This window comes from Plutella xylostella, chromosome 26 (genome assembly GCF_932276165.1).
Source record: "Plutella xylostella chromosome 26, ilPluXylo3.1, whole genome shotgun sequence".
Lineage (NCBI taxonomy): Eukaryota > Metazoa > Arthropoda > Insecta > Lepidoptera > Plutellidae > Plutella > Plutella xylostella.
Genome location: NC_064006.1, coordinates 6,689,339 through 6,714,349, shown reverse-complemented (window position 1 = coordinate 6,714,349; position 25,011 = coordinate 6,689,339). Strand labels below are relative to the sequence as shown.

General features: G+C 35.5%; 1 protein-coding gene across 2 annotated transcripts in view; it reads right to left on the bottom strand.

Annotated features, from left to right (window-relative positions):
• The window catches only part of LOC105385744 (mushroom body large-type Kenyon cell-specific protein 1), a 136,911-nt gene that overhangs the window by 18,360 nt on the left and 93,540 nt on the right, over nt 1-25,011 (bottom strand). For both annotated transcript variants that reach the window (XM_011556174.3, XM_038111441.2), the window contains 2 exons: nt 4,868-5,034; nt 4,066-4,293 (listed from right to left, as the gene is read on the bottom strand). In XM_011556174.3, the coding sequence (XP_011554476.3) occupies nt 4,066-4,293; nt 4,868-5,034 (395 nt within the window). The remainder of the gene's footprint in view (nt 1-4,065; nt 4,294-4,867; nt 5,035-25,011) is intronic.

Genomic DNA, 25,011 nt, shown 5'->3' with positions numbered 1-25,011 from the left:
CAGGCAATAAAACTTTTGGTTGCAATAGAAAAATAACATAACGTATTAAATTAACTTAACTCGTAATAAATCTAGCCCACTCCTCCGACATAATAATAAAAATGAAAAAAAAGTAAATTTAAAAATGGAAAGTCAAAAAGGCTTGAAGTTTCAGCGGCCACTCCACGCCATTCTGTCCGAACGCTGCCTACTTTTCATGCTCTACGCCTACACACTCACTATTTCAGAACTACCACGTCAAAGGCTCGCCCCAATAAAAACCCACCCTAAAACCTCAGGCACAAAGTCGACAATTGTGCGACGGGGTAATCCCGTCCTTTTCCCGCGTATTAATCAAAATACGAGTTTTCTACTTTGACGTGGAATAGTAGCAAATGGATAAGGTATTGTTTCGTAAATTGAAACTACGGGTAGCGGAATAACCAGCGTTGCGAGGTCCTCGTGTCCCCTCGCAGTCGAGCCCAAATATGGGACGCGAGGGGAGGCGAGCCTGGAATGCAGGGGTCGCGATACACTGGCCGATGGTTATGCTATTTAAGACAGGCAGATGTAAATTGTTCATAGTATAATAGGTAGTTTACAATAAGGTATAATTACTAGTGATGATTATTAGTTGCGTGGCTCAGTTCTGATTCTGAATGAGCCTGTGACGAAGTGGCCGCTAAATTATGGACGCTAATGGCGGGTGTGGCGGCATTGCCGCATCCTTGCTAATTTAATTGTTGTTTATTTATTTATTAGAAATCACTGCAAGCGATTTGTCCTTTGCGGGAATTAATACTGTGTCAAAAGAATTTTAATAACTACCCATAGAAAAATCCTTGATGAAACTTACATCAGAAGCGCTTAGATAAGAGCTCTACGTAAAAGGCTTAAATTTCTACATTACCGAACTAGTTAAATACTTAGTTGTTACTGTTTTTTTGCCTAACAAAATATACAAAAATAACTTAACAACTCAAAATATGCTTTTACCCTAAAGTTGTCTTTAAGCGATAAGACCGCCATTTTTGTACAAGTGTTAGTATTTAAGTTACGTAAGTTTATTTAATGTGTGTATAAAGAATATTCTATCTAGGTACCTATCTAGCTAATATAAAAAATAAGAGTGAAGTTAAAAGTAACGAACAAGGAATAATTTGCATTCTCTTTTTTCAATCCGCGTTGTTGCCAACCTGACAATAAAAATAACGGAAAATACGAAGACGAGCATCTACTAGCAAACTGTAGGGAGTAATTGTGAATTTTTTGTTCGGCAAGCAATAATTTCGTTATTATTGTCTTAACTGTGAGAATCGAATGACAATGGCCCATCGGGGAAATAAAATGTACTGCTCCCATTGTGAAATGCAGGTAGAGACGAAAACTACTTTTTCAGATTACACACTTATTGTTGCAAGGCTGTATTCGTAGCGGAAATTTTTTGAAATTTGTGCTTTTCACAAACGAGGGAGTCTACAGTTACTTGCACCAGTTAATAATACGGTGAATTGGTTGTCGACTTGCCTATTCTTATTATTTAACAATGACGCCTGATTATTAATATTTATCCCTGATTGCGATCAATCCCTGAAGGGCAGCATAGTTTCTGAAGGTAATTAACATAGGTAAGTAAGTACATTCTCAAAATAAAATACCTTTGTTTTGTCCTTTAATAAATACGAGTATAATAGATTGATTAAATCCGGACTTCAACAATAAGTTAGGATCCACTGCCGTTTTCAGGACCTTGTACTGTTATTTTTATTTTTTGTGTACTTTTTACTATTTATTTTTTTCTGTTTGTAATTGGTGTGTGTGCATTGCACTGAATAAACGTATTCATATTTTGGAACATTACAGGCATTTTCAATGTCTGAAGTGTCAATTTAACCCACAATATTAGGTATAATGCTAATGGTGTTTTGAGGATCTCTTAATAACACACTGTAATTATTTTAAATGTCTGCGTTTATCTATGCATCATCAAATTCACAAACTGGTAATTTTAAGTGATTGATTACTTTACCTATTGGTCATAAAATTGCGTTAGATAAACGTTATTATATTACAAGATTTACAAGCCCCAAGCGATATGATCGCATGTAATCTAAGCACAAATATTGAATGTAAAATATTTTTCAATTTGTATTCATAAAATTATCGAGTTTATAAAAAAGGTTATCAATAAATAAATACACTCAGAAATAAATGAGGACTACCAAAAAGTATTGTTATTATTCTCACCAGCCAGAGCGTTGGAAACAGGGATACCAATATAATAATAATAAAAATAAAAACAAGAGGCGAAGAGTAAAGTTAATTGTCTATGACATCAATACAGCAGACCTTGATCTCTACTAGAGGCGGTACCAACATTGAGTCAACGATACTGTGATTGTTATCACGGTGACTTGTGAAGCAGTTTAATTGGTTATAATTTTGACTTGTTAAGGAATTGCGTGGACTTGAATTGAGATTTTCTAGTAAGGATTCGACGTTATATTGAACAATAAATTAAAAGTAAGTACGCAAAATATCAATTGAACCATAATTTCAGGTTTTTGACATTGAAAACTACGTAGGTTTACTCACGAGTGCACAAAAGCTCGATCACTAGGATATATTTAAAGACAAACACGATATTCTCACCGACTCAATTCAAATTATGACGTACGAATCATTACAAAAACTTAGTTAAAATGTAGCTAACACCCTAAATTATTTACAAACACCTATACGAACTAACATAAATACATATTATTTTCACTGCATTCTATACAATGATGGTTTCAGAACATCTGGCGTCTTAATCGCACAATCTGGCCCAAGGTCCCAGGTCAGAGCAAGGAGGTGCTACGTTTTGTACTCTTTGCTAGTGCGGGGCTGTAGGGTTACTCTACCTCTACAGGGTGTTGCAATAAGGATGTACTAAGCTGAAACCTATGCAGAATGTTATATCTAAACCCAAGAATTAAATCAGAATGTTATATCGTGTTTATCTTTAAAATATACCTTAGGTAGTCGGGCATCGAGCTTTTGTGCACTTATGAGTAAACCTACGTGGTTTTTATTGTCAAAAAGCCTGGAATTAGGGTTAAATAGATAGGTATATTATTAAGTAGTACTTACGGATTAATTTATTTAACAATATACTGATGAAAATTTTACGAACAAGAGCTGTCATGAAATCGCCACGTTTTACACGGCGAGATAGAGTCGTGGCTCGCGCAACATCGCTCTGAAGCGTTTGTTTTTTGTCATGTAGTGACCCCCCTTGGCTGGAAAAGGAAGTGTTTTTTTTGCCCTTACTCCTAAGCATAGATGCGGATGCTTTAGCTTTTTTCATGGATGGCCAGTTTTTTTATGATGTGTGATGTGATTTGATAAGGAACTAAAGAACATTTACGTAAGAAGTAGATAGAGAGGTTTATCTTCAATAAAAAATGCAACGTACCTAAATAAATAAATAATTTATCTATCTATCTATTAACACATCACTTAATAAAATAAACCACTTTAAAGTAGTTTTGTTAGTATTTACTATTATGGTTATTAAGTATCCATAGCTATCTAAAAATAGCAAGTGAAAAATATTGTCTAAAGGTCAGGCAAAGTTGACCTTTTGTTAACTATTTTTACGACGTCCAAGAATTCCCATTTAAATTAGCACATCAAGATATACCAACCGATAAGCTTTTATAACAACCTGTCCAAGCCACATATCTAAAACATACCAATAACCCAAAAAACTACCCCCCTATTTCCCCCCGTGACCTTACTCACACCACAGCGACTAGGTACCACAAACTTTGACCTAACCTGCCAACAAAAACCACCACCAAGACCACCCAAAACTGCCTAAATTTTCCCTTACCCTCACACCACTGAGGAACCCACCACTCTAGACGAAAAACGAAGTCAATTCTATCTCGTCGTATGAAACGTGCCGTTTTCTCTAGTTTTTCCTCAGGACAGAGTAACCCCTACCGCACCGACCGCACTGCAAAAACGCCACCCAAAAACCCGCCGAAACCCCTTACCCTCATACCACTGACCGCAGCCAAAAACTGGGGCGTTACTCACCGGGGCCCCTCCCGCGGCTGGGCGCTCCGCCCCATCTCCGTCGACGCAGAAGTAGCACTTGTCTGAAGGTCGCCAGTCTGACGGCTCCTCCTGGTACTCCAGCTTGGGTTGGGTCGCCGGCTTCCTGATGAGGCTCTCGAGGATGGTCTCCCGTCGGGAGCCGTTCGCCTCCTCCATGTTTGGTTCTGGTTCGGTTTTGGGCCTCACGTCGTCGTCTGGGGCGTTGATCTGGTGGACAAGGAATGGTGTTCAGGTTTTGGAACTTATTTTTAAATTATAAAATGGTAGGAGTCTACTACTGTTACGGAAAGGCTTGGCGTATCAGGTGAAAAATTAATGAATCCTCACAAACATTCCAAATCGTGGGTATGGGTAACCAGGTGAGGTTTAGACATGTGAGGATTCACTATGTTGAACGTCAGTGACGTCAGTTATCAACACATTTTCAATCTTAAGGTCTGGAAAACACTACAAGCGTTCAGGTATCAATAGCCAAAGCGAACAGGCTCAAAGGACCCGTTCCATTACATGTCCTGCATATGCCGCTTGCGCTATGGTTGTGATTTTGAACGTGGGTGAAGCCCGCCAAATATTCCACTTCCGTTGGCAACATTTTAAAAAGAGAACAACGAATTTATCGTATCTAAGGGCTTGATTTTGAGCACGGAAGCCCGTCGAAAATCCCACTTTCACTGCCAACATTTTAAAAAGAGAACAACGTATTTCCTTGCTCTAGCCAAAGCGAACAGACTCAAAAGACCCGTTCCATTGCCTTTAAAAAAAAGACAAATATATAATTTACCTGCTCTATGGTTTTGATTTTGAGCGCGGGTGGGGGCCCGTCGGAGGCCGGCATAGACTCGTCGTCGCTGGATCGCTCGCCGGGTTCGCTTCGCCGGGGCAGGAGACCGTCTTGGTATAATTTCCATTTTCGGCGACCCATCAACTCCTCCGCCACCCGTTCTAGACCTGCAATCAAAGGAAAACAAGGAAAATTAAAAAAAAAAACTTTTTCATTAAAACTTGGTTATAGAACAAGTAAGTATAATTATTTGGAGTTAAAACTTACAAGACAGTTCAAAAATATATTTTATAAATAAAAATTCATATTTAATTTCGATAATTTAATTTATTGCAACTTCGCAGCAGGCATCGCGATAAAATTTCTTGCAAGTTGGCCGCCCTGCTTGTACAGACGTAGGCGGTGTGTGTGTGTGTGTGTGTGTGTGTGTGTGTGTGTGTGTGTCGATAGTGATGGCCAAGGTTCGCATTACGATTTGAATGCATTTTTATGTCCTTTATCGAAACGAATGATTTATGTCGAAGATAGCGGGTCAGTGTTTCGGTGTAAATGCAATTGACGGGTTAATTGGAGAAATTATACAGTTTCACGATCCATTCTTTAATTAGTTTGTTACTCAGACATTTTATTGACCATTGGGTTGGTATTCCGTTGAAAAAATAGTTAAAGATATTTAAAAAATAACGTCCAGTTATTTCTCTATTTTAGGCCTGAAATCAAAAATTTTACTGATAAAACCAATAGATTTATTAGTAGGTAGACTTTTTAAAAGACAGAATTAGGTCTGGTCATCAGTAGCTTATGCAATAAGTAAATGATTACCTACTGCGGCAAGGGTAGATAGCGGTAGGTGCAGCATACATCTGCATGTTACGGTACAAAAGTAGATTATATTTTAATTACCACCTTACAGTTCACACTTTGCATACGAGGCTGCTATTAGAAAAAAGTTAATTATCTATGCTAAGAGGTCTTCAACCTCCAGCGCTATTCGATACAATAATAATAAATGCATTCACATACCTACCTACATCAATTTAATCATGAAATGTGTAGTTTAGTGTACCTATGTTTATTTCCTTAACTTATAAATTGGATGCACAGACGAGAAAGTGAACTGGTTTTAAAAAACTTAAATTTAGTTCTTATCCATAGGCGAGATAGTGTTAAAATAGCTTATTAACAGCTATATTTATAAATAAGTATTTTTATGGGTTTTATTGTGTCATAGTGCACTTTTAAAATTCTAAAAGCTTTAAAAAATTCTTTTTTCACAATTATTTTTCTTAATTTCTAAATACTGCCTTTATTAATACTAAATTCAATAGCTAATTGAAAGTTTGACGTTTGCCTAACGACTTCATTCATTAGCAATTTAAATATCGATCGTCAATAGCAATGCCAGTTTTTTTGCTATTTACAAAAAAGCAAAGGTCAAGATCATTTTAATTGTTATTTGTTTGTGTAGGACAGTATTTTACATGTATTTTGACGGCCTCAAGTTAATTTATGAAATAATTAGGTACTGGCAATGGCTACTTTGAAAACGACTGTTTGTGAATTAGCATTTTATTATAATAATTGACAATAAACTATGTTATAGTGCAGCCCTGATGGTGACTTCAATTACTCAGTAAGGTATAACAATATTTATGATCCTGTATAGAACTGACACTTTTTTTTATCGTGTCACATGACAAACACTAGCTCAGATATGTAGGGTTTTTCACCTTGGTAGACGTCGTGATCGTTCAAAATGCTACCAGAGTTTAATACCTATGTCATAATCTTTTCCAAAAAACTGTATACTCGCGAACTTGTTTGGACAACCATTTTTTTAATTGAATTTCTCACTAATTACTTCGTAAATTTTATTTACTTTTCATTTCTTGATAGTAGGTATGAACTAGGTAACACAAGTTTATTCTATACTGAAAAAAAAGATGGGATGTTGTTTTTAAAATCTAGTAAGTATTTTCTCTTCACATCTTACCTGAACCACGACACCATGTTAATATAGCGATGGCGTCAATGCCGATGAACTTGCGGGGAAATAATAAAAAAATAATTACACATTACTTTGCTGCAAGTGAATCGGCTAATGCGTTTCGAAAGCAGCTATAATGACAAGGTTCCAAGTGCTGCTTCTTAATGCGCCTGTAGAACTTTTTTTTGTTAATTTTGTGCCAATTTTTAGATTTATGTAGGTAATATTATCAGTATGTTCACGAAAAGTCAAACCAGCCCTAATATGGTTTCATGTTAATAGAAGTAGAAGCCAGCGGCCATATTATGTGCAGTTTGTGTACCGTCAAAAATTACACAAAGATTGTCGAATTGTAAAACAAAAGAACTTCTCTCGACAAAGGTTACGATATTATTACCTATCAGACATAAATTAAAATTCTCAGGCATTTCTTATTCTAATCTTATTCAATTATACTCAACAAACCCTTTCAAAGCGAAAATAATAATTATAAACCTATAATTTTGACTGTGTTTTTTTGCCATAACACCATAAACAACGTTGTTTACAACCCATGACGCGAGTTATCGATCAACACTAGGCCGAATGGAAACAAAATAAAAAAAAACTAACGACCATGTTCTATGTTCTATGGACGATAGTTCGGAAACGCTTGGCTGAATTTTATGAGTATTCTGAGAATCGTTTTTTGTAATTGAACGAAAGTAATTTGTACTCTCTTTGCTACTTAGGAAAATTGTAGGGTAATGGACAAGTTACTCCGTCAAAAGATATTTTACCTCCGACATAACCTAAAATTGTACATAGAATTATTAAATCTAACCTGTCAAATGTCTGTCATCCTTACTAATCCTTACTTCCTTACTAATATTATAAATGCGAAAGTAACTGTGTCTGTCTGTCTGTCTGTTACGCTTTCACGCCAAAACTACTGAACGGATTTGAATGAAATTTGGTATACATATGGCCTAGACCCTGGGAAAGAACATAGGCTACTTTTTATCCCGGAATTCCCACGGGAAAACTTTTTAAGGCGAAGCGAAGCGCGCGGGAACAGCTAGTTGTATAATAAATGTCAAAAATGTGGATTCATTAATGACTGATGAAAAGTGACTGCAATAAAATTTAAATCAACCATATTCTATTAACAGAGACTTGGCTTGAAAGGAAAGCAATCTTATTTTTTTTAAACATAAGTAACTGCTTATACATTTTTTCAAAAATAATTTAAGATAAGTACTTTCTTCCTTAATAGTTTTGAAATGGTAGGTAAGTGTACTTTTACTATTTATTGAAGTAAAAAGTCACATTAAAATGATTAAAATTTTAAGTCAAGTCTTCAGTCTCTAGATTACTACATACCCAATAACATTGCTATAAGTAAGTAGGTACACGCACTTTTTTCGCATTAACTTGATAGCATCCAACTACAAAATCGAAACCTACAGTAAGTACACTTATTCTGGACCATCCATGAAACATAACAAAATGAAAATGCCCCACCAGTTAAACCACTCGAAAAACCAACCAGATAAGGTTATTTTAACAAAAAGCCCCAATAGTGACTCGACCATAGATAACCAACAAAGGCCGGAAAATGGCGAGCGTTGATTGGTCGAGCCTCCGATTAGAATTGTCAAGGTCATGAGTCACTAACGTGTTTAGTTTTATAGCTGATGCATACAGAATAGAATCCATTAGGTGTGGGACTTTGAATTTAGAAGATCAAGGCTTTGTATGTAGCGATTATAATTATAGTTTCAAGGCATAGTTTACAGTTGGTCCTTGTTTGAAAAGAGGAATTGAGTAGGTAGCAATTTATACCTTTTAAATTAATGATATTATGCAGGTAGCACAGGGAATCCTAGTTTGAGGACCAAGGTTTCAACAATATGTATGTGTCTTTGTTGGTTTTCAAATAAACGAATTTTTATTTTATTTTATTTTATAGGTACAAACAATGTACAGTTTAATTTGACGCACAAAGCCGACCCTAAATAAGGAAAAGGCTAGGAAGAAGAAGAAGAATGTACAGTTTAATTTAATTCAATAGATAAACTTAGATATTCATTGACTGAAATAAATATTGTCATGGACTGAAAGAAATGAATAATTTAGTCCTCTCATGCTTAATTTTATTATATACTAGCTGTCCCCGCGAGCTACGCTTCGCCTTAAAAAGTTTTCCCGTGGGAATTCCGGGATAAAAAGTAGCCTATGTTCTTTCCCAGGGTCTATACCATATGTATACCAAATTTCATTCAAATCCGTTCAGTAGTTTTGTCGTGAAAGAGTAACAGACAGACAGACAGACAGACAGACACAGTTACTTTCGCATTTATAATATTAAAGTAAGGATTACATAATATACAGATGCATGACCGTACAATGCACAATAAGGTTATATACTTAGTCTAAAAAAAAACATTTGCTGAAAGAATAGGTCAAAAATCAGAAACAGATTCAGTCAAAATTATTGCTTAGAATTCAAAAATATTGCTAATTTACTGAAATAGGCAATAACTCTATCATTGAATATTAGAACAAATGTAGGTGAAATAAGACTACTTAGAATATAATAGAATATAATATTGTTTTATTGAACACCATTTACTTACTTACATACTTATTACCAACAGGGTACTGTTAAGTCCAAAGAAGGAACAAAAATAATAATAACCTAAATGTATTGAGTCATTTATTATATGGTAGGTTCATAAATACCGATTAAAGTTAGAACAAATACGTAGGTACTTAGTAGGTACCCATTTAACAGTAAGTACAGAGTTCAGGGTTGTGATAATTATGTAAGCGATGTATTTAATACTATTTTATACCTACATTAACACATTATTACGTTAGTGACCCATTAGGTATAATATTGTTAACATTAAGCACCTATTATTTGCCAAGTATTTTTTATAGTCTCATGTTTCGTTTTTCGTGCTTTCCACATGACAATACATATGACACCCACTTATATTCTTACTATTGGTATCGAATAGATTACTTAAATAATCATCTATCAACTGTAGTTAAATCCTTTAAGGCTGATTTTTCAATAATCAGATAAAAGTTGTCTGAGGAATAATTCTGATGCTGTCACATCTGAATGTTTGTATTAGACAGTGATAGCTACGGTTTTATTCCTCAGATACAGTGCCACAAACTTATCTGTTCCGGTGACAGCTCACGTAAAAGTGTAATATTTCTTCATTCTATAAGATTTTAAGTTTGCCAGTAGTGGTAATTCGCTCTTGTGGTTACAATAAACCCACCTAATTTATAGAAATATATAATTCATTAGTGAATAATGAGATATGGATCAAATTAGTTCGCTCTCACCGGAACAGATAAGTTTGTCGCACTATAACATTTATCTGACCATTGAAAAATCTGAGGAATAAAATTGTTGCTGTCACTGTATAGAGCATCTATGAAAAACTACATCAGCCCTGCCAGTCGCTACAGTCATTGTTCTGAGATGCGGAAGCCACATCTCAGTTTGGTCACAAGTATGTACATTAGCTGAGTATTTGCCAACTTATTGCATTACTTATGCCCTTCTATGGAACTGGAGCTATAAACATTTTTCAAATCTTATTCAGTATTTATTTATGTAGGTCTCACTCCATTCTTTACAATTTTCCTTGGCGATATGATGTTGCAATCGTCTTGCTGTTGAGTGTCTTATTTTATTTTATTATTTACCTATTATAATAATGTTGGTATTAGACATTTACCCCCTTATTCATAGAAAAGTTACAATACGTTTTAACTCATAAACTGTTTTGTCCCTCTCTGTCAAAGAACAAATTGTACTTTGTTGGAGAGCACAAAACAGTTTATTGGTTAAAACGTTCTGTAACTTCTCTATGAATAAGGGGGTTAGTATGTATGTATACATGTATAGTAAAATGTAGTGCCTATAGGCACCTGTCACATAGGTACCTACATTTAAATATCGCTTTCTATCACCTCAAAACACAAGCAGAAAATTTTGTTTCTATTAACAATTTAGATAGATACCTACCTAGATGTATTTTCTTTCTTTCAATAGGATCTCTATAAGTACTCACGTTAAGTGTTTTTACAACCAAATAGGTAAAGTAGAGTTCTCCATATTTTTAAACTTAATCATTATTTTCACTTTGAAGTTCATTTCCATTACAATGTACCTACTCGTAATAACAAAGAATCTTTGAGTCCATAATAGTAAAATGTGTTAATTGTAGTTAAAACATAATTCCATTGTAATCTTAATATTTTTTTAAACAAATTCGACTTTGTTATGAGACTAATTGCCGTTTAACCTAGTTTTTTTTTTGCTTAGCGCAGAATTTTCCGTTAGGAACTGTAGCAAAACGATAAATTAATAAAACATGGCGATAATTATTGTAAAAAACATTCAATGATCGTTAAGATGTGATGTCAGTACACGCACCTTCCAACCACAAACAATCTATTTTATAATAACACGCTTTATGCTCTATCTTTTAGTTTTAAATACTTACTCTACATAATATTTCTAGTTTAATTAAAAATATGTTTGATCAATTCTTTTTTTAATTAACAATAGGTAGGTAATACTTCTAGTCTAGTAGGTAATTAAAGTAAAATGAATCATGCAAATATACCTATGATTAATCAACTACCCAACTACATATTCAGTTTTACATAACAAATTCAAAAAAAGAGCAAAAGGTTGGCGGCCCCTGCAATCGAACGCTAACCATTTGAATGAGGAATTAGAATAAGATAGCAAAAAATTTAACATTAGATAGAGAGGGACAGAGCGCCGCGGGACAAGGAAGGCACGGCTCCGAGCGCCATGATTGGCCAACAACTTTTTATGCCTTAGTTCCCCTAATCTTCGTTTCGAACATCTGCCAGGCTAATGTTTATTCGAAATAGTTCTTTAAATTTATCGGTATACGATATAATTTGTTATTCAGTGGGCATGTCTTTTTCTTTCTTTGTGGGTCGATGTACGCAAATTGTATTTTCAATACGCTGTTATCATGTTTTTTTTAGTTCTATTGAATGTTACTCCTTTTAAGGTCATCGGTTTAATTATAATTATTTTTTGTGCCATCAGGCTATTGGTTATGGCTAGCAGATGGTCTGCCCAATAATAGGTTAAGTATTTATTAACCAGCCTTAGGCATGTTTCTGAACATTGTATGAAGAGGCGGGTGAGCAAGTGGATAAATAATATTCAAAGTACCTATTGGTACAGGAGCGGTGGTAGCTCAGTCGGGTTAGCGCCCGCTTCTCGCGCCAGAGATGCAGGTTCGATCCCGGCGCTGACATGTACCTTAAGTACAATGTATACCAACGCTCTAACGGTGAAGGAAAACATCGTGAGGAAACCTGCATATCTAGATCTAGCACCTCTAGATATGTGAACCCACCAACCCGCAGTGGACCAGCGTGGTGGGAAATGGTCCAAGCTTAGGAAGGCAGTTTAGACCTTGGGGATATGCACAAAGGTTCCAATCGAGAGAGCCAGGTGCAGGGACTTACACCCCCACAGAGAATAGAATAGAATAGAAGTACCTATTTATATTATCTATTAGGAGCGATTATGAATTCTAAATTTGGACCTCTCCAAACAGCAACAAAAAACGCTTCGGGAAATTATAGCATTTACTTTACCAATCGTAAGAATTTTGTATCAGCACAGGAGGGCAGAAGGGTAACTCTAACTAGCTCTATAAAAAACGAATGGGCGAGAGCTGTCATGCAATCGGCACGGTTAATAAACGTTTTTTGAGTGTTTTTCTTTGTGAAGTAATCTTTTAGAAATCTGGTAAAGATTCATTATTGACCTAACAGGTTTTCTCAAGACAGAAGACCCTTAAAATAAAAAGACGTAAATCAGAAACTCACGTATTTGTCATATTTGTCACATGACCTTTTAGTTACTTAATTGTTTCTATACCTACGCATAGATACAAAATAAACACTGTATCTACCTATAATTGCCAATACTCACGTAGCTATGCCGAGACCCCCAGGAATGGCTATCGACGAATGGGAATCAATTTTATTGAACAAACTGCATTGTTTTTGTTGTAATCGCTACCAAAGGTTGCGTGCATGGGAGCCAGATGCGATGAGATAATTAGGCTTCTTTCTTATAAATCTGTTAATAGTAGACGCGAATTATACCATCTGATATGAAGTCATAGGGATAGGTACGTTGTCTTGATAATATATTTTTGAAATGACACTAATTAGTTATATTATTTTAATAAATAATCATGAATCCTGATAAATAATTCCCTGATGTATCAACTGCTTTTTTAGCTGGATTTACATTCATAAATTGATACAAATATAAAGTCAAACGAGGTTGCGCAACGGAGATTAGATATATTGAATTAATGCTACAAATGTGATCCTGCAACCATTCTACTATGGTCAAGCTATTGGAAGTTTCGTCGACAGGACAGCATACTAAATCGGCAGACACTGCAGACAGACCTAGCAGTCACGCATCAAACGTATGGTCGATCCTCAAATCTCAATGAGGTTAGTTTCCGCGAGACTACACGGAGTACATAGTGCTTCGTAGCAAATTAATTGCTTTTTTTCTTCTTTTTTATTAGTTTCTCACGGCGCGGCGGCCAGTGAGGCGGAAATTATTTATAGACTTTTAAAAATGTATCTTTTTGTCTATGATTTGAGCTCGGTAAGGGTGGGATCTATATTTTCGATTGATTTATCTGTTTTATGGCAGCCGAGCACAGATTGCGAACTGTTGTTGCTGGTTGTAAGTGAAGAACTTTTTTTTACAAATTCCTGATAAATATTTCTTTGAAAAGGTGTTTAGCATGGTTTCCTTGTGAAGTTAATTGCGACATAAGTCAAATTAAATCATATTTACTAGGTAGGTATTTACAGATACATGGCATGTTTTGTTTATGCTCTTACTCTACTTAGTTAACGTTTTCAAAAGCCAGCCACTTAATTAAAACTGTAGAGACATTATATTGATGATAGTATTAAATTAATAACCAACAAACTTACGTCACTAAAACCAATAGTCAACTCATTTCATTTCAGCCCGACGCGCCACCAGTAAACAAAACAAAAAGTTTCGCCATCAGAAAATCAAGTTACATCAATATGAAGGGAAAAATTCCAATAAGCACTGATCGAGTCGGAAACTATTTTAATCAAAATAGTTGCGCGACCATTTTAGTCGCGGCCAGTCGCGGCGACAAGCGACGACGCTAAACAATGGACGATATTATTAAAATAGTTCGCCCGATAGTCGCTGCGTCATGCACACCTGTCGTCGCGATCACACAACTAAATACAAGCGACGCACGCCCGAATAGTTCACTACTCAGCATGAAATGCGACCAATGTACCATTTTATACGGTTTGATAGAAACTATAGATAATCAGTACCCAGGTCCTTAGGCAAGCAGAGCTGCTAGAGCAGTAACCAGTCTACTTCTTATCGTATCGGTCAGATCCTAAGAACTACAGGGTGTTTTTCGGTCAGATTTGCGTCAGTCGATGACTGCCCGGCGCTGTCCAGGGTGCGCCGATCACCTATAGAGTACAGTTGATACGTCAGTTCCAGGGAAGGGTTTTAGATTTAGGACTAGTCCACCACGAGGGCCCAGTGCATTGGTGAAACCCAAGCAAATTTGTGTTGCGAAAGTTGTCAGGTATAAGTGGTTAACCGACTGTCAGATGTTTTCAAGCTGCTCGAAGGCCTCTGACTAGGCTTCAAGACTTCAGCTGAAACAGCAACCGGGACCCACAGCTTAACGTGCCGTCCGATACACAGAAGCGCCCAATAAAACAGCAACTTCAAATCGGTCACCCATAACTTCAATGATCAGTTACGATAGCTGAAACTAAAACTGCTACAGACTCTTCAACCCAATAACAAGCCTCAATTTTTCGTAACTAGGTAATATATATTTCTACGTATACCATTATAGTGTGATGTGTATATTCCCTTTGTTCGGCTTACATATTCGGATACTTTGATAAAGATTATACGTGCAACAACTGAGCTCAATCATTAATTGTCCGATTGGGTGCAAGTGTCACTAACTCATTTATTATACTCATAAATTTAAACTAACACAACTTAGGGTGGATTCGTCCAAACATCACGTTACACGAGAATAACTATACCGGAATTAAAATTATACGCGAGTAAATATCTAGGATAAGTACATTTGCATTCTACCAAGTTATACCATGATTAAATTGAATGAACGAGGAACGAAACTGTAATGCAACTAAAATAAAAATAGCTGCGTTTCAAAGCATGCAATAGAAATGACATGCCAACTTAGTTTGAATGGATTATAAAAGTATGAAATTGTTTATGTTTTAATATTTTATTCGCTGTTGTTATTCTGAGACTTTGCCTTTTAACGTACTTTTGTTTATGTTTTGACAGATGTGTTTATATGTCATTATGACGGTTTTCTAATCAGCTGATGTGCTGCCGCCATTACAAAATTACTCTCGGATAAGCTCGTTACACGGTCAATTTTGGCGGTATAACATTTTATTCTTGGGATAAGCTAGTTATCTTGGTTTCAGGTTTGGTAGAATGCAAAATCTGCTTACTCGCGAGTAACTGGTACTTTACTCGTGAGTAAACAGTTACTCGACGTTGGCCGAATCCGCCCTTAATCGTTCAAAATACATACGCAGGTAGGTATAGAACATTATTGCATATTATAAATATACATACGTAAGTATTTAACGTGTGTACATACCGAAAATAGTCACGAATGTTACAAGCGAGTCGTTTTAGGCACGTGTGGTTTGCTGACTGTTGGGCGATAGCGGAATGATTCATGCCACTAATGCTATTAAGTCTCGAAGTTTTATAAAATAATAACGCTAGACTTTCTGGTGTTTCGGTACTAGTAGGTACTAACAAAGAAATCGCACATTTTGTAGAAATAAAACGCTGACAATACATAATATAGTAGTCAGCGTCATACGCTATATACTATTGGCCAATAATTTGAACACGGTGATAAACCCCAAGTTATGGATATTGGTTATCAAAATAAGGATAATTATAAGTATTTCCTATGTTGAGTATTATAGCTATTATGATAAACTAGTACAAAAGTCTTCCTACCTAAATAGGGTGTTGCAAAAAGGGTATACTAAGCCAAAACCTACGTAGGCAGCATGTTAGTTTTAGGTATATCTAAGACCGGAAATGAAATCGGAATGTCAAAATTCGCGTATGTTTCAGCTTAGCATACCCTTATTGCAAAACCCTGTATGTAAATAAGTTACATAAGAACATCAATAACCAAACATATTTGTGCTTCAGCGAATCCGGTCAAATAGTGATATCTGTTTTCAGTAAAGCCACCGATTTCCGGAACTAGACTTCGTGTAAAAATGGCATGTTTCTGTTCTGAAAAATTTCAGCTTCACAGAAAACGTGTTGGTCTTGTTTTTACTGTTACTGCTAAGAAAACATCTAAGTATGTATACTCAAATATTGAATAAGTGTGAAGTTGAACTATGATAAGAAACTTTTAGTAGTTTTATGAATTGGAAGGCAAGATCTTAGGGCGTCTTGCAAAACAAAGATAATCAAAATTAAATCTATGACCTCTTGCTCTGACATAATACTGTCAGAGCAAGAGACAAACAATTTAATTTTGATTAACTTTATTCTGCAAGACGCCCTTAGACTTGAAAACTGTTACTCATAATACCTAAGTACATACCTGCATAAGTACCTAAATTGATGAACCTTAAACACACATTATCTACCGACGACGAGGAGGTAAAGGTAATGTGTCAAATAGCTAGAAAGTACCGTACAACCTTTGACTCCACTCAGCCATCTTACTATGTAGGTGTAAGCTAGACAAATTATCCAATACATCATAAGAAAACGAATTCTGGGGGGAAAATCTACTAATGTTGCTTAAACTTTGACTTTTCTCTTGTGAACTTATGTTAATGGGTTTTCCCGTACTACCTACCTATACCTACTGCATTTTTATAGGTACACTCGCGGGTAATGAAAAGCTTCCGCTGAAAAAAACACCAAATTACTCCTAAACGGAAAAAGCTAGCTTAATGACGCCTTCTGCAAAATTGAAGTACATTTAACAGAGCATCAGGATATAACCAACTAAAACCAGTAAGATTTTGTTCCAATTTTAAATTAAATCTTTGAAAAAATTGGGGTCCTCTGGTATCGGCATTTTGTGAGTGGAACTTTTCCTTGGCCAGTGAGTGTAGGTATAAACAAAAAATGGTTAAACAAGCTAATCTACAAATAAAACTAGGACAAACTAAATTTATACTTTCCTAGTTAGGTATGTAGGAGTAGATAATATAATATTATGACCAGCAGACAAGGTCCGATTACAATTTTATTAATAACACCGACAAAATAGGAATGCCTCGCAACGGCCATGACATAGAAATCATTATGATATCATTCAGCAGTTATAAACGGACGTGCCCTATAACATAACATAGGTTCCTACTATAACCTAAAATACCCCGATAATACCTATAAAATACTAGCTGTTACCTTCGAGCTTTTTCTTAAAAAGTTTCATGTGAGAATTCTGGGTTAAAAAGTATCCTAATACCTATGTTAATTCAGGGTGTCGATCAGCTTCCTATAATCTCTAAATTTTATTTTCATTACAAAGTAAGTAACTAATTTCTGAATAAACATCATTTTGATTACATACCGACTTTTATTTAAATTCCTAACATGTGGGGCACTTATTGACCCTTTACATAAATAAGATTCGGTCATTCCTAAAATCTATCCGTCAACTACAGGGTTATTATCATAAAACATCTTGAAATTAATAGGTACTAATGGTGAAGTTTTTACGACAATTTTCAGAAGATTTCCATACACGCGATAATATAATTTTAAGACCAGTAAACAATTTATACACGTCGTCATAAAAATACTGGTTTTCCTACAAGGATTTAGGTAGGACTAACGGTGTTGATCTTTTACCTCCGACGGAAAAAAAATGTTGTCATACTTTTAATACAATACCTAATAGGCACTGCATATAGGTATCAGTCTCCCATACAAAGAGTGGTATGGAAGAATGAAAAATAAAAAAGATTCTGGGTGGAAAAAATGAATACATCTAGAGGAAAGTGTGATAACACCCTGTATAAAAAGCATACCTAACATATACAACCCACACATATGTAACAGTAACCTTGTCAAACTAAACACACACCATGTTAGCTATTCGGTTGACTGTTTTGACCGTGACACACTGAGCTGTGCTGAATCTTATGACACGTTTCTAAGCGCGGCGTGGTTAGATCGTCGTACTGAATAAGTTTGTAGCTTTAATAGAATCCTAATCCTAACTAATATTATAAATGCGAAAGTAACTGTGTCTGTCTGTCTGTTACTCTTTCACGCCAAAACTACTGAACGGATTTGAATGAAATTTGGTAAACATATGGTCTTTTCAGGAGAAAGAACATAGGCTTCTTTTTATCCTGGAATTCCAACGGGAAAACTTTTTTAAGGCGAAGCGAAGCTCGCGGGAACAGCTAGTATTATATAAGAAAATAAATAATGACGCGATCTGGAGTGGAGACCGCGACTAGGCAAACGTAGTGTGGGACGCCCTCCGGCTAGATGCCGTGACGACTTGCGAAAAGTTGCTGGATGTGATTGGATGCGGAAAGCTCCAGATCGCACCCAGTGGTGTGCTTTGGAAGAGGCGTCCAGCAGTGGACTGCTATAGGCTGATGATGATGATGATGATGATGAATAGTAACGAATATGAATAACGATTAATTTCTTCCATAAATTTTTAAAAAACACATGTTAAACTTGTGTGCTAAACCCAGTCTAGAGGCGTTCACACACCTTGTGTTATTTTATTTCGTTTTGCCTTCGCGATAGAGCCCCAGGTGAGGGGATCACTTTAGCTTACAATTGATTTTGTTAATCTGTGTGTGTGTGTGTGTGTGTGTTGTTATTGGTGTAAAATAAACAAATAATATTCTAAATGCTGTTGGGGTCCACCAACCCGCACTAGGCCAGCGTGGGGGACTAGGCCTAAAAACCCTTCCTTCATTGGAAGGAGACCCGTGCCCCAGCAGTGGGGACGTCATGGGTCGTGATGATGATTCTAAATGCAAATCTAAAAACGAAGTCTTGTAGTGTTTCCCCAAAAAAACGACTCTATTTCGTTGCATTAAAAGTACCGATTACAGATCTCGTTCTTTTTTGTAAAGCTAGTAGGTTCTATTAGCATCCCTGATTTGTATTAGCATCAACAACATAGGTACCTACATATACATAGGTACATAGGTACCTAGGTACATAAATTGCATTATGCCATACGAGGTATGCATGTAACAGATTTAAAATTCAAGGCCTCTCATGCTTTGTGCTGTGTTGTTTTTCTAACACAGAATGGCACAAATAATATTATGTAGACAGTAGATAAGTACATATAGGTACTTTAATTCATTATCTTCTTATCGTATCGGTGACAAAAACGAGAGCTAGAGTAGGGTTTGTCAACATGGTGAAAGTTTTGGCCAGTCATATTAGAGTCAAATAAAAAAAACTCATCATTTATATTATAGTTAATAATTCTAAGAACGTATTCTATACTTATTGGGGGTCGGCTCCTATAGGCTCTCTCGAGTGGAACCTTTGTACATATTGCCTTAATTTCAGCTCAGCCTGCTTAGCTCCCGAAACTGGAGCAGCAAGCCTGGATATTGCAAAAGCTGAATTAGGCGCTCTGTAGGTCCAAGAATAGACAATCTCATTCTAAGAAAGTAATAAAGGGTGATTCAGGTGCTGTGCAATTAACTGTGCTGTGCTGTGCTGATCAATTAACTATACCTAAAAGTATACTCGAATCAGTAGTCAGTAGATAGCGGTGAACATGTTTTTCGAGACAGGTGGAATTTCAAACGTCTGAGCGAAAAAAAATATTTAAAATTTGATTTAAGTAAATACAATTTCTAGTACGTTTAGCATTTGGGAAATTTAACAAATCACCCTGTATATTATAAAACTTATAGGCATTACAGCTAAGTAGTCACGCCCATTCAAAATTGCACACATTCAAATAGACGGACGTAGCAGTGCTAATAAAATAGTTACACCACACACGAAAATTGACCAACCGCAATACTCTAACACACACACACACTGTCGCAGCCATCATCACACACACACACACGCATACGTTGAATGTCACGAGATAAGCCCGTTTCTAGTTTGAATTTAGAACTGGGTCAGAATTGGCGCGTAGAGTGACAATAATTTATTCCCATTTAGGAACAGTACTTGTTACGTAGTTACTGCCGTTCTTACGTATTTGAATCGTAGGTTTATGTATTATTGAAAAAAAAATACTAGGAGAAACTATTTAGGTATGTCCGTCAAAAGTTGATAAGTATCGCATATAGTGGATTACGTATTTTTAAAACACCTTGCAAACCGAATTTAGCTACAGAACTATTATAATTAGAAGTATTCACAGGGATACGTGTAAGTATACGTTTGTATTATTATTTTGTTACCGACCTGCCGGTACAACCTTCAACGGTCCATTGTTTCAAACGAAAACGTCACAAAAATCTATTTACCTAAACTTCAGTATTAAAATTAACCTTGATCCGCCTGTGAGTGCGGGTACAAGCGCTAGGTATCTCTAGTGCATAAATGCAAGACCTAGTGGCGTGACCTTCACCCGCTCGGCCTAGACTGGAGTCGTACAGCTGCGCCTGCGCAACACACTACATCGTTCTAGGATTGTTGCATCGAAGTATTTTGTATGGAGCGTTTTGTTTTATGCTGATTGTTTTGCATAGTTACCTAATTGTAATTATAAGCGGTTTTTTATTTTATTAAAAACGTTTGCAACCAAAAATTTACCAATTTGCTGATTTTGTTTTATTTTGTACATTTTTGTTGTACCTATGCATTTTTTTTACAAATATTCATATAATTTTAGAAAATTCACCAAATTTACTATTTTGATGAGGAGAACCCCTATTCTACATATTCCCGTGTGTGTATTACGCGTGTATTTTATTGATAAAATTATTACTTTTGCACCTGTTACTGAACATTTTATACATCCTGTACTTAATAAAAAAACTAATTATACAAAGATGAATTTAAAAAGAAATATACCACCGAACATAAGACAATCAATCGCCAATAAACTGATTATAATAGCAAACATCTCCCGTCTCAGTTTGACTGATGGAAGAACAATATTTTTGTCCTGCTCGTTTCAACAAGCACTCATTCGATCTCGATTAGCGGTGATTCATCAAACTGACAATGCTAAATTGACGATCCTATTTCTGTATTCGTGTGTGTCTTTTCACTCATTTGAAATTCGAACAGTAAATTTGTCACTGTTCGAAGTTCAAAGTTCAGATCATTAGGTATAATATTTATGTCGATTCTCAAGGCAGAAATTCTAATTTAGAACTGTCAATTTCAAACGAAAAAAATGCCAGTGGACCTCATTTAGATTTGCTGATAGTTCAATAGAGTAAAATTTTAAACAAAGAATTTTAGGTTTTGACAGTTCTATAAGTAATTAGAATTTGTGACTTCAGAATCGACACCATTGTCAGATGATCAAGTTTCTATTCACCTATTACTTCCGGATCCTTGTAGTAAGGTACAGTAGGTATTATATTTTCTTTAAAACTGCGCAGTTAGTTCGAAATACTTGCACTGGTACAGATTGTAAATCGCATTGAAAATCGCATTGTAAAAAGTAAATAAAACCAACCAAACATAACCGTTGAAAACAAACAATAACTTTCAAAATGTCGGTTTTCATTTCATAGGTACATTTATCATGTTGGGGCAGGTATTTAATGGAGATAATTAGAACTATCTTTTAAGTGCCTTTACTACGTCAACTAGTGTGATTGCGTCATAAACACATAAAATTACCTTCGCAGAGTGGTGTTAGCGATTTAACATTAATTATATTTTATAAAGTGTCAGATCAGTAGACAAAATATCGTTGTAAATTATATTACATTCAATCAGGCTTAAATTTTGGGTATTCACGGATAGTATTTAAGTAAATGAAATCATGTACATATGTGTAGAGCCACGTAAGACATAAAACAACAAAGTTTAATATCAATACAAACACTATAAGTATCTCTCAACAAGGAAGGATTTAAAACTGATAGCACGCACATACGGAAGTCTGTTCACAAATTACATAAAATTAATACCTCTGCCCTCTGTATAACTTTCGCAAAATATACGCGACTAAAATGCAAGAATTTAATCATTATAAACTAAACATTAGATATTAAATAGGTAGTGGTTATCAGCTATCACAGACTTGCGATAAGCATAGACTAGGTAGAGATTGCAGAAGTGGCATTCCTTGAACTCAGTATCTATTAGGGTACTTATATTTTAAATTGCTTTTTATCAATAAACATGATCATGTATATATTTTTTCAAATCAAATGAAACATATTCCTAAACGACGTAATTTAAAAAACAAATTTATTAGGTAGGTATAATATAAGTTATAATGTAGTAAATGGTGACCAAGTCGCAAAATGCCCGGTCCAACAGAAGAACAATTAGCATTTTACTCAAATATTATTTATACTATTCATCATTATTTTCAGGCAATGAATATCTACTTATATTCTTTTCTAATTTCATTCCCGCGTGTTTCCTTCCCTCCATCTAGGCTCCAATCTAACGACTCCATCTATGACCGCCAGATGTCGTTATACCGGTTCTCGGCGGAAGTGGCAGGTGGCAGCACTAGTCTTGTCTATGGTATAGTAATAACAGTCCTAACGCTACTTGGATGGATGGTCATCCTACTCGCGATGCAAAAGGCTTTAGTTTTTGTTCAGGCCTATTTAAAGTTTGAGTTTACTTTGTAATTACGTTCAGGGAAGTATTTTTTACGTTTGAGAATTAAGGTTTTTTACAGGTTACAGACTGATGCATTATATTCTACTTAATATACTTGTCTTGTGTTGAGTTGTATTAGCTTATATTAAGCTTAGCTGTAGTTTTTATTTATGTTGTCGAGTCTATTTTATACCTTCCACAAAGTCCGTAAGAACTAAATTGGCTTAACAATCAGTCCATAAATACGACGCCCGGGTTCCGCTCATCTTGCATAATCTTTATTGACCAAAACTCATTTCGCATAACTCGTATGGTCTAAACTTTTTTGGCCGAACCATCACTTTGCCAAGACTTATGTGGCATAAGGCTCGTTTCGTCTAAAACTCTTTAGGCACAATCTTTAAACACCTAAGTTTCGTTTGCTCAAATTTATGTTCGTCTATACCTATGTATAATCTTGTTTCTCGTAATGTTATCTTAATAAATAATATATTAAGTATGTAGTAAATGTACAAATTGTGGTATTTTTCTCCTACACCCCGAAAATCACGATATTGTATGATCAAAAAATCGAAAGTTAACGACCAATACAATTATTGCAAACCCCATGAGATCGAAACCTAAAAATAGGTGCGACGACGAGCAAAGCGAGGAGGAGCGTGTTAGGTGCACATGTTCATCAAAACCAAAGCGGAGCGCAGCGAAGCGGAGCGGAGCGTTTTCCAAACAGCGGAAACAATACAAGGCACCAGTTTACGCTATGTAGGGAGACGCTCCGTCAAAGTTAAAGCCAAACGAATATTATTACTTTGTATAAACCTAATAAACCTATGCCATAGCATTATTAGGCTATTCAAGATTTGGCCATACCATTATTAGGCTAAACAATGTTATGCGAAATAACTTTTTACTAAACGAGATTTATGCCATACGATTTTCGGCGTAACGAGACTTTGACCAAACGTTACTATGCAATACGAGATTAGGCAAATAAATCTTATGCCAAAAAAGGTAGAACCACGACGCCCTTACCTACACGAAAATAACTCAACTTAGGCATTACATAACGACCGGCTATAAACTATATTAGGCTAGTCTAGTCGTTCTGTAGGTAACCTAACCTGTCCATCAAGGGCTAGACCTTGCTCCAATAGTTAGATCTCAAGTTAACTTTAGCACTAGAATACTAAAAGTGTGTAATTACATCGTTGGTATTGCTATTTGATTTTATTATCACGGTTATGGAGCATGGCTCCACGATTATGATTAGTACATCTAGCTAAGTCTAATCTAGACCTGATCAGGTTTATTCATTTACATAGAGTAGAGCCCGACAACGCTAACTTTGTACTTTGATTTTGGGATAACAAATAAATGTTCAATATCTCAACCATTGGACGTTCACTGCTGATCACGTTTCCCCTAATGATTTACACCTTGTTTTATGTATGGAGAAGAATAATATTGTAGTAGGTAAGTAGGTACCTACACCTAGGTACCTATTGCATATTTACATTACGCATAATTTTTTATATTTACACCTTTGCACATAATAATTGCTAGTATGACCGTTGTAAAATAAATATTACCTAAGATTTATAAATCTGTTCCTAGGTTCTATCTTACTTATGCAATAAAATTAGTAATCAGCTACTGACGTACAGTCGGCTGCTTTAGTAGCTGTGCACTTTTGAACCTTGTCAAACTCACTAACTGCCTATTCATTCATTCAAACATTGACCTTTTGTTTAGTAGGTGTTTTTACAGGGTGCGGAAGTGTATGGCTGCTGAATCAGCTGACTGTACCTTATGTCGTTATGAATTGATTTGTATACCTACCTAATAATAAGTTCTTTTTTCTATTAATTGTAATCTACTAGTGGTCGTACAAACTGTAACAAGTTTCAGTATCACTAGGTTAAGCGAAAAATATATTGTAAACTTTTGTAATTAAATAAATAATAATAAGAGCGCCAACTAAAGCTATTTCCGATGATTAACTATTGGTTTGGGTTTCCCATAAATGGTTTCCTAACCATTGTTTATAACACTAAACATTACTTACAAATATTTTGTTATTTATTATTGCTTATATAGTTTAACTATTACTCACTGTCATTACAAGACTTATTTTAAATGTTAGTGTTTTTATAAAATCATTAGAATGTTTGAGTAGGTAGGTAATACCTATTAATAATGTAAATTTTATCTAGTATTCTTATATTCTAACTAATAAATTCACTT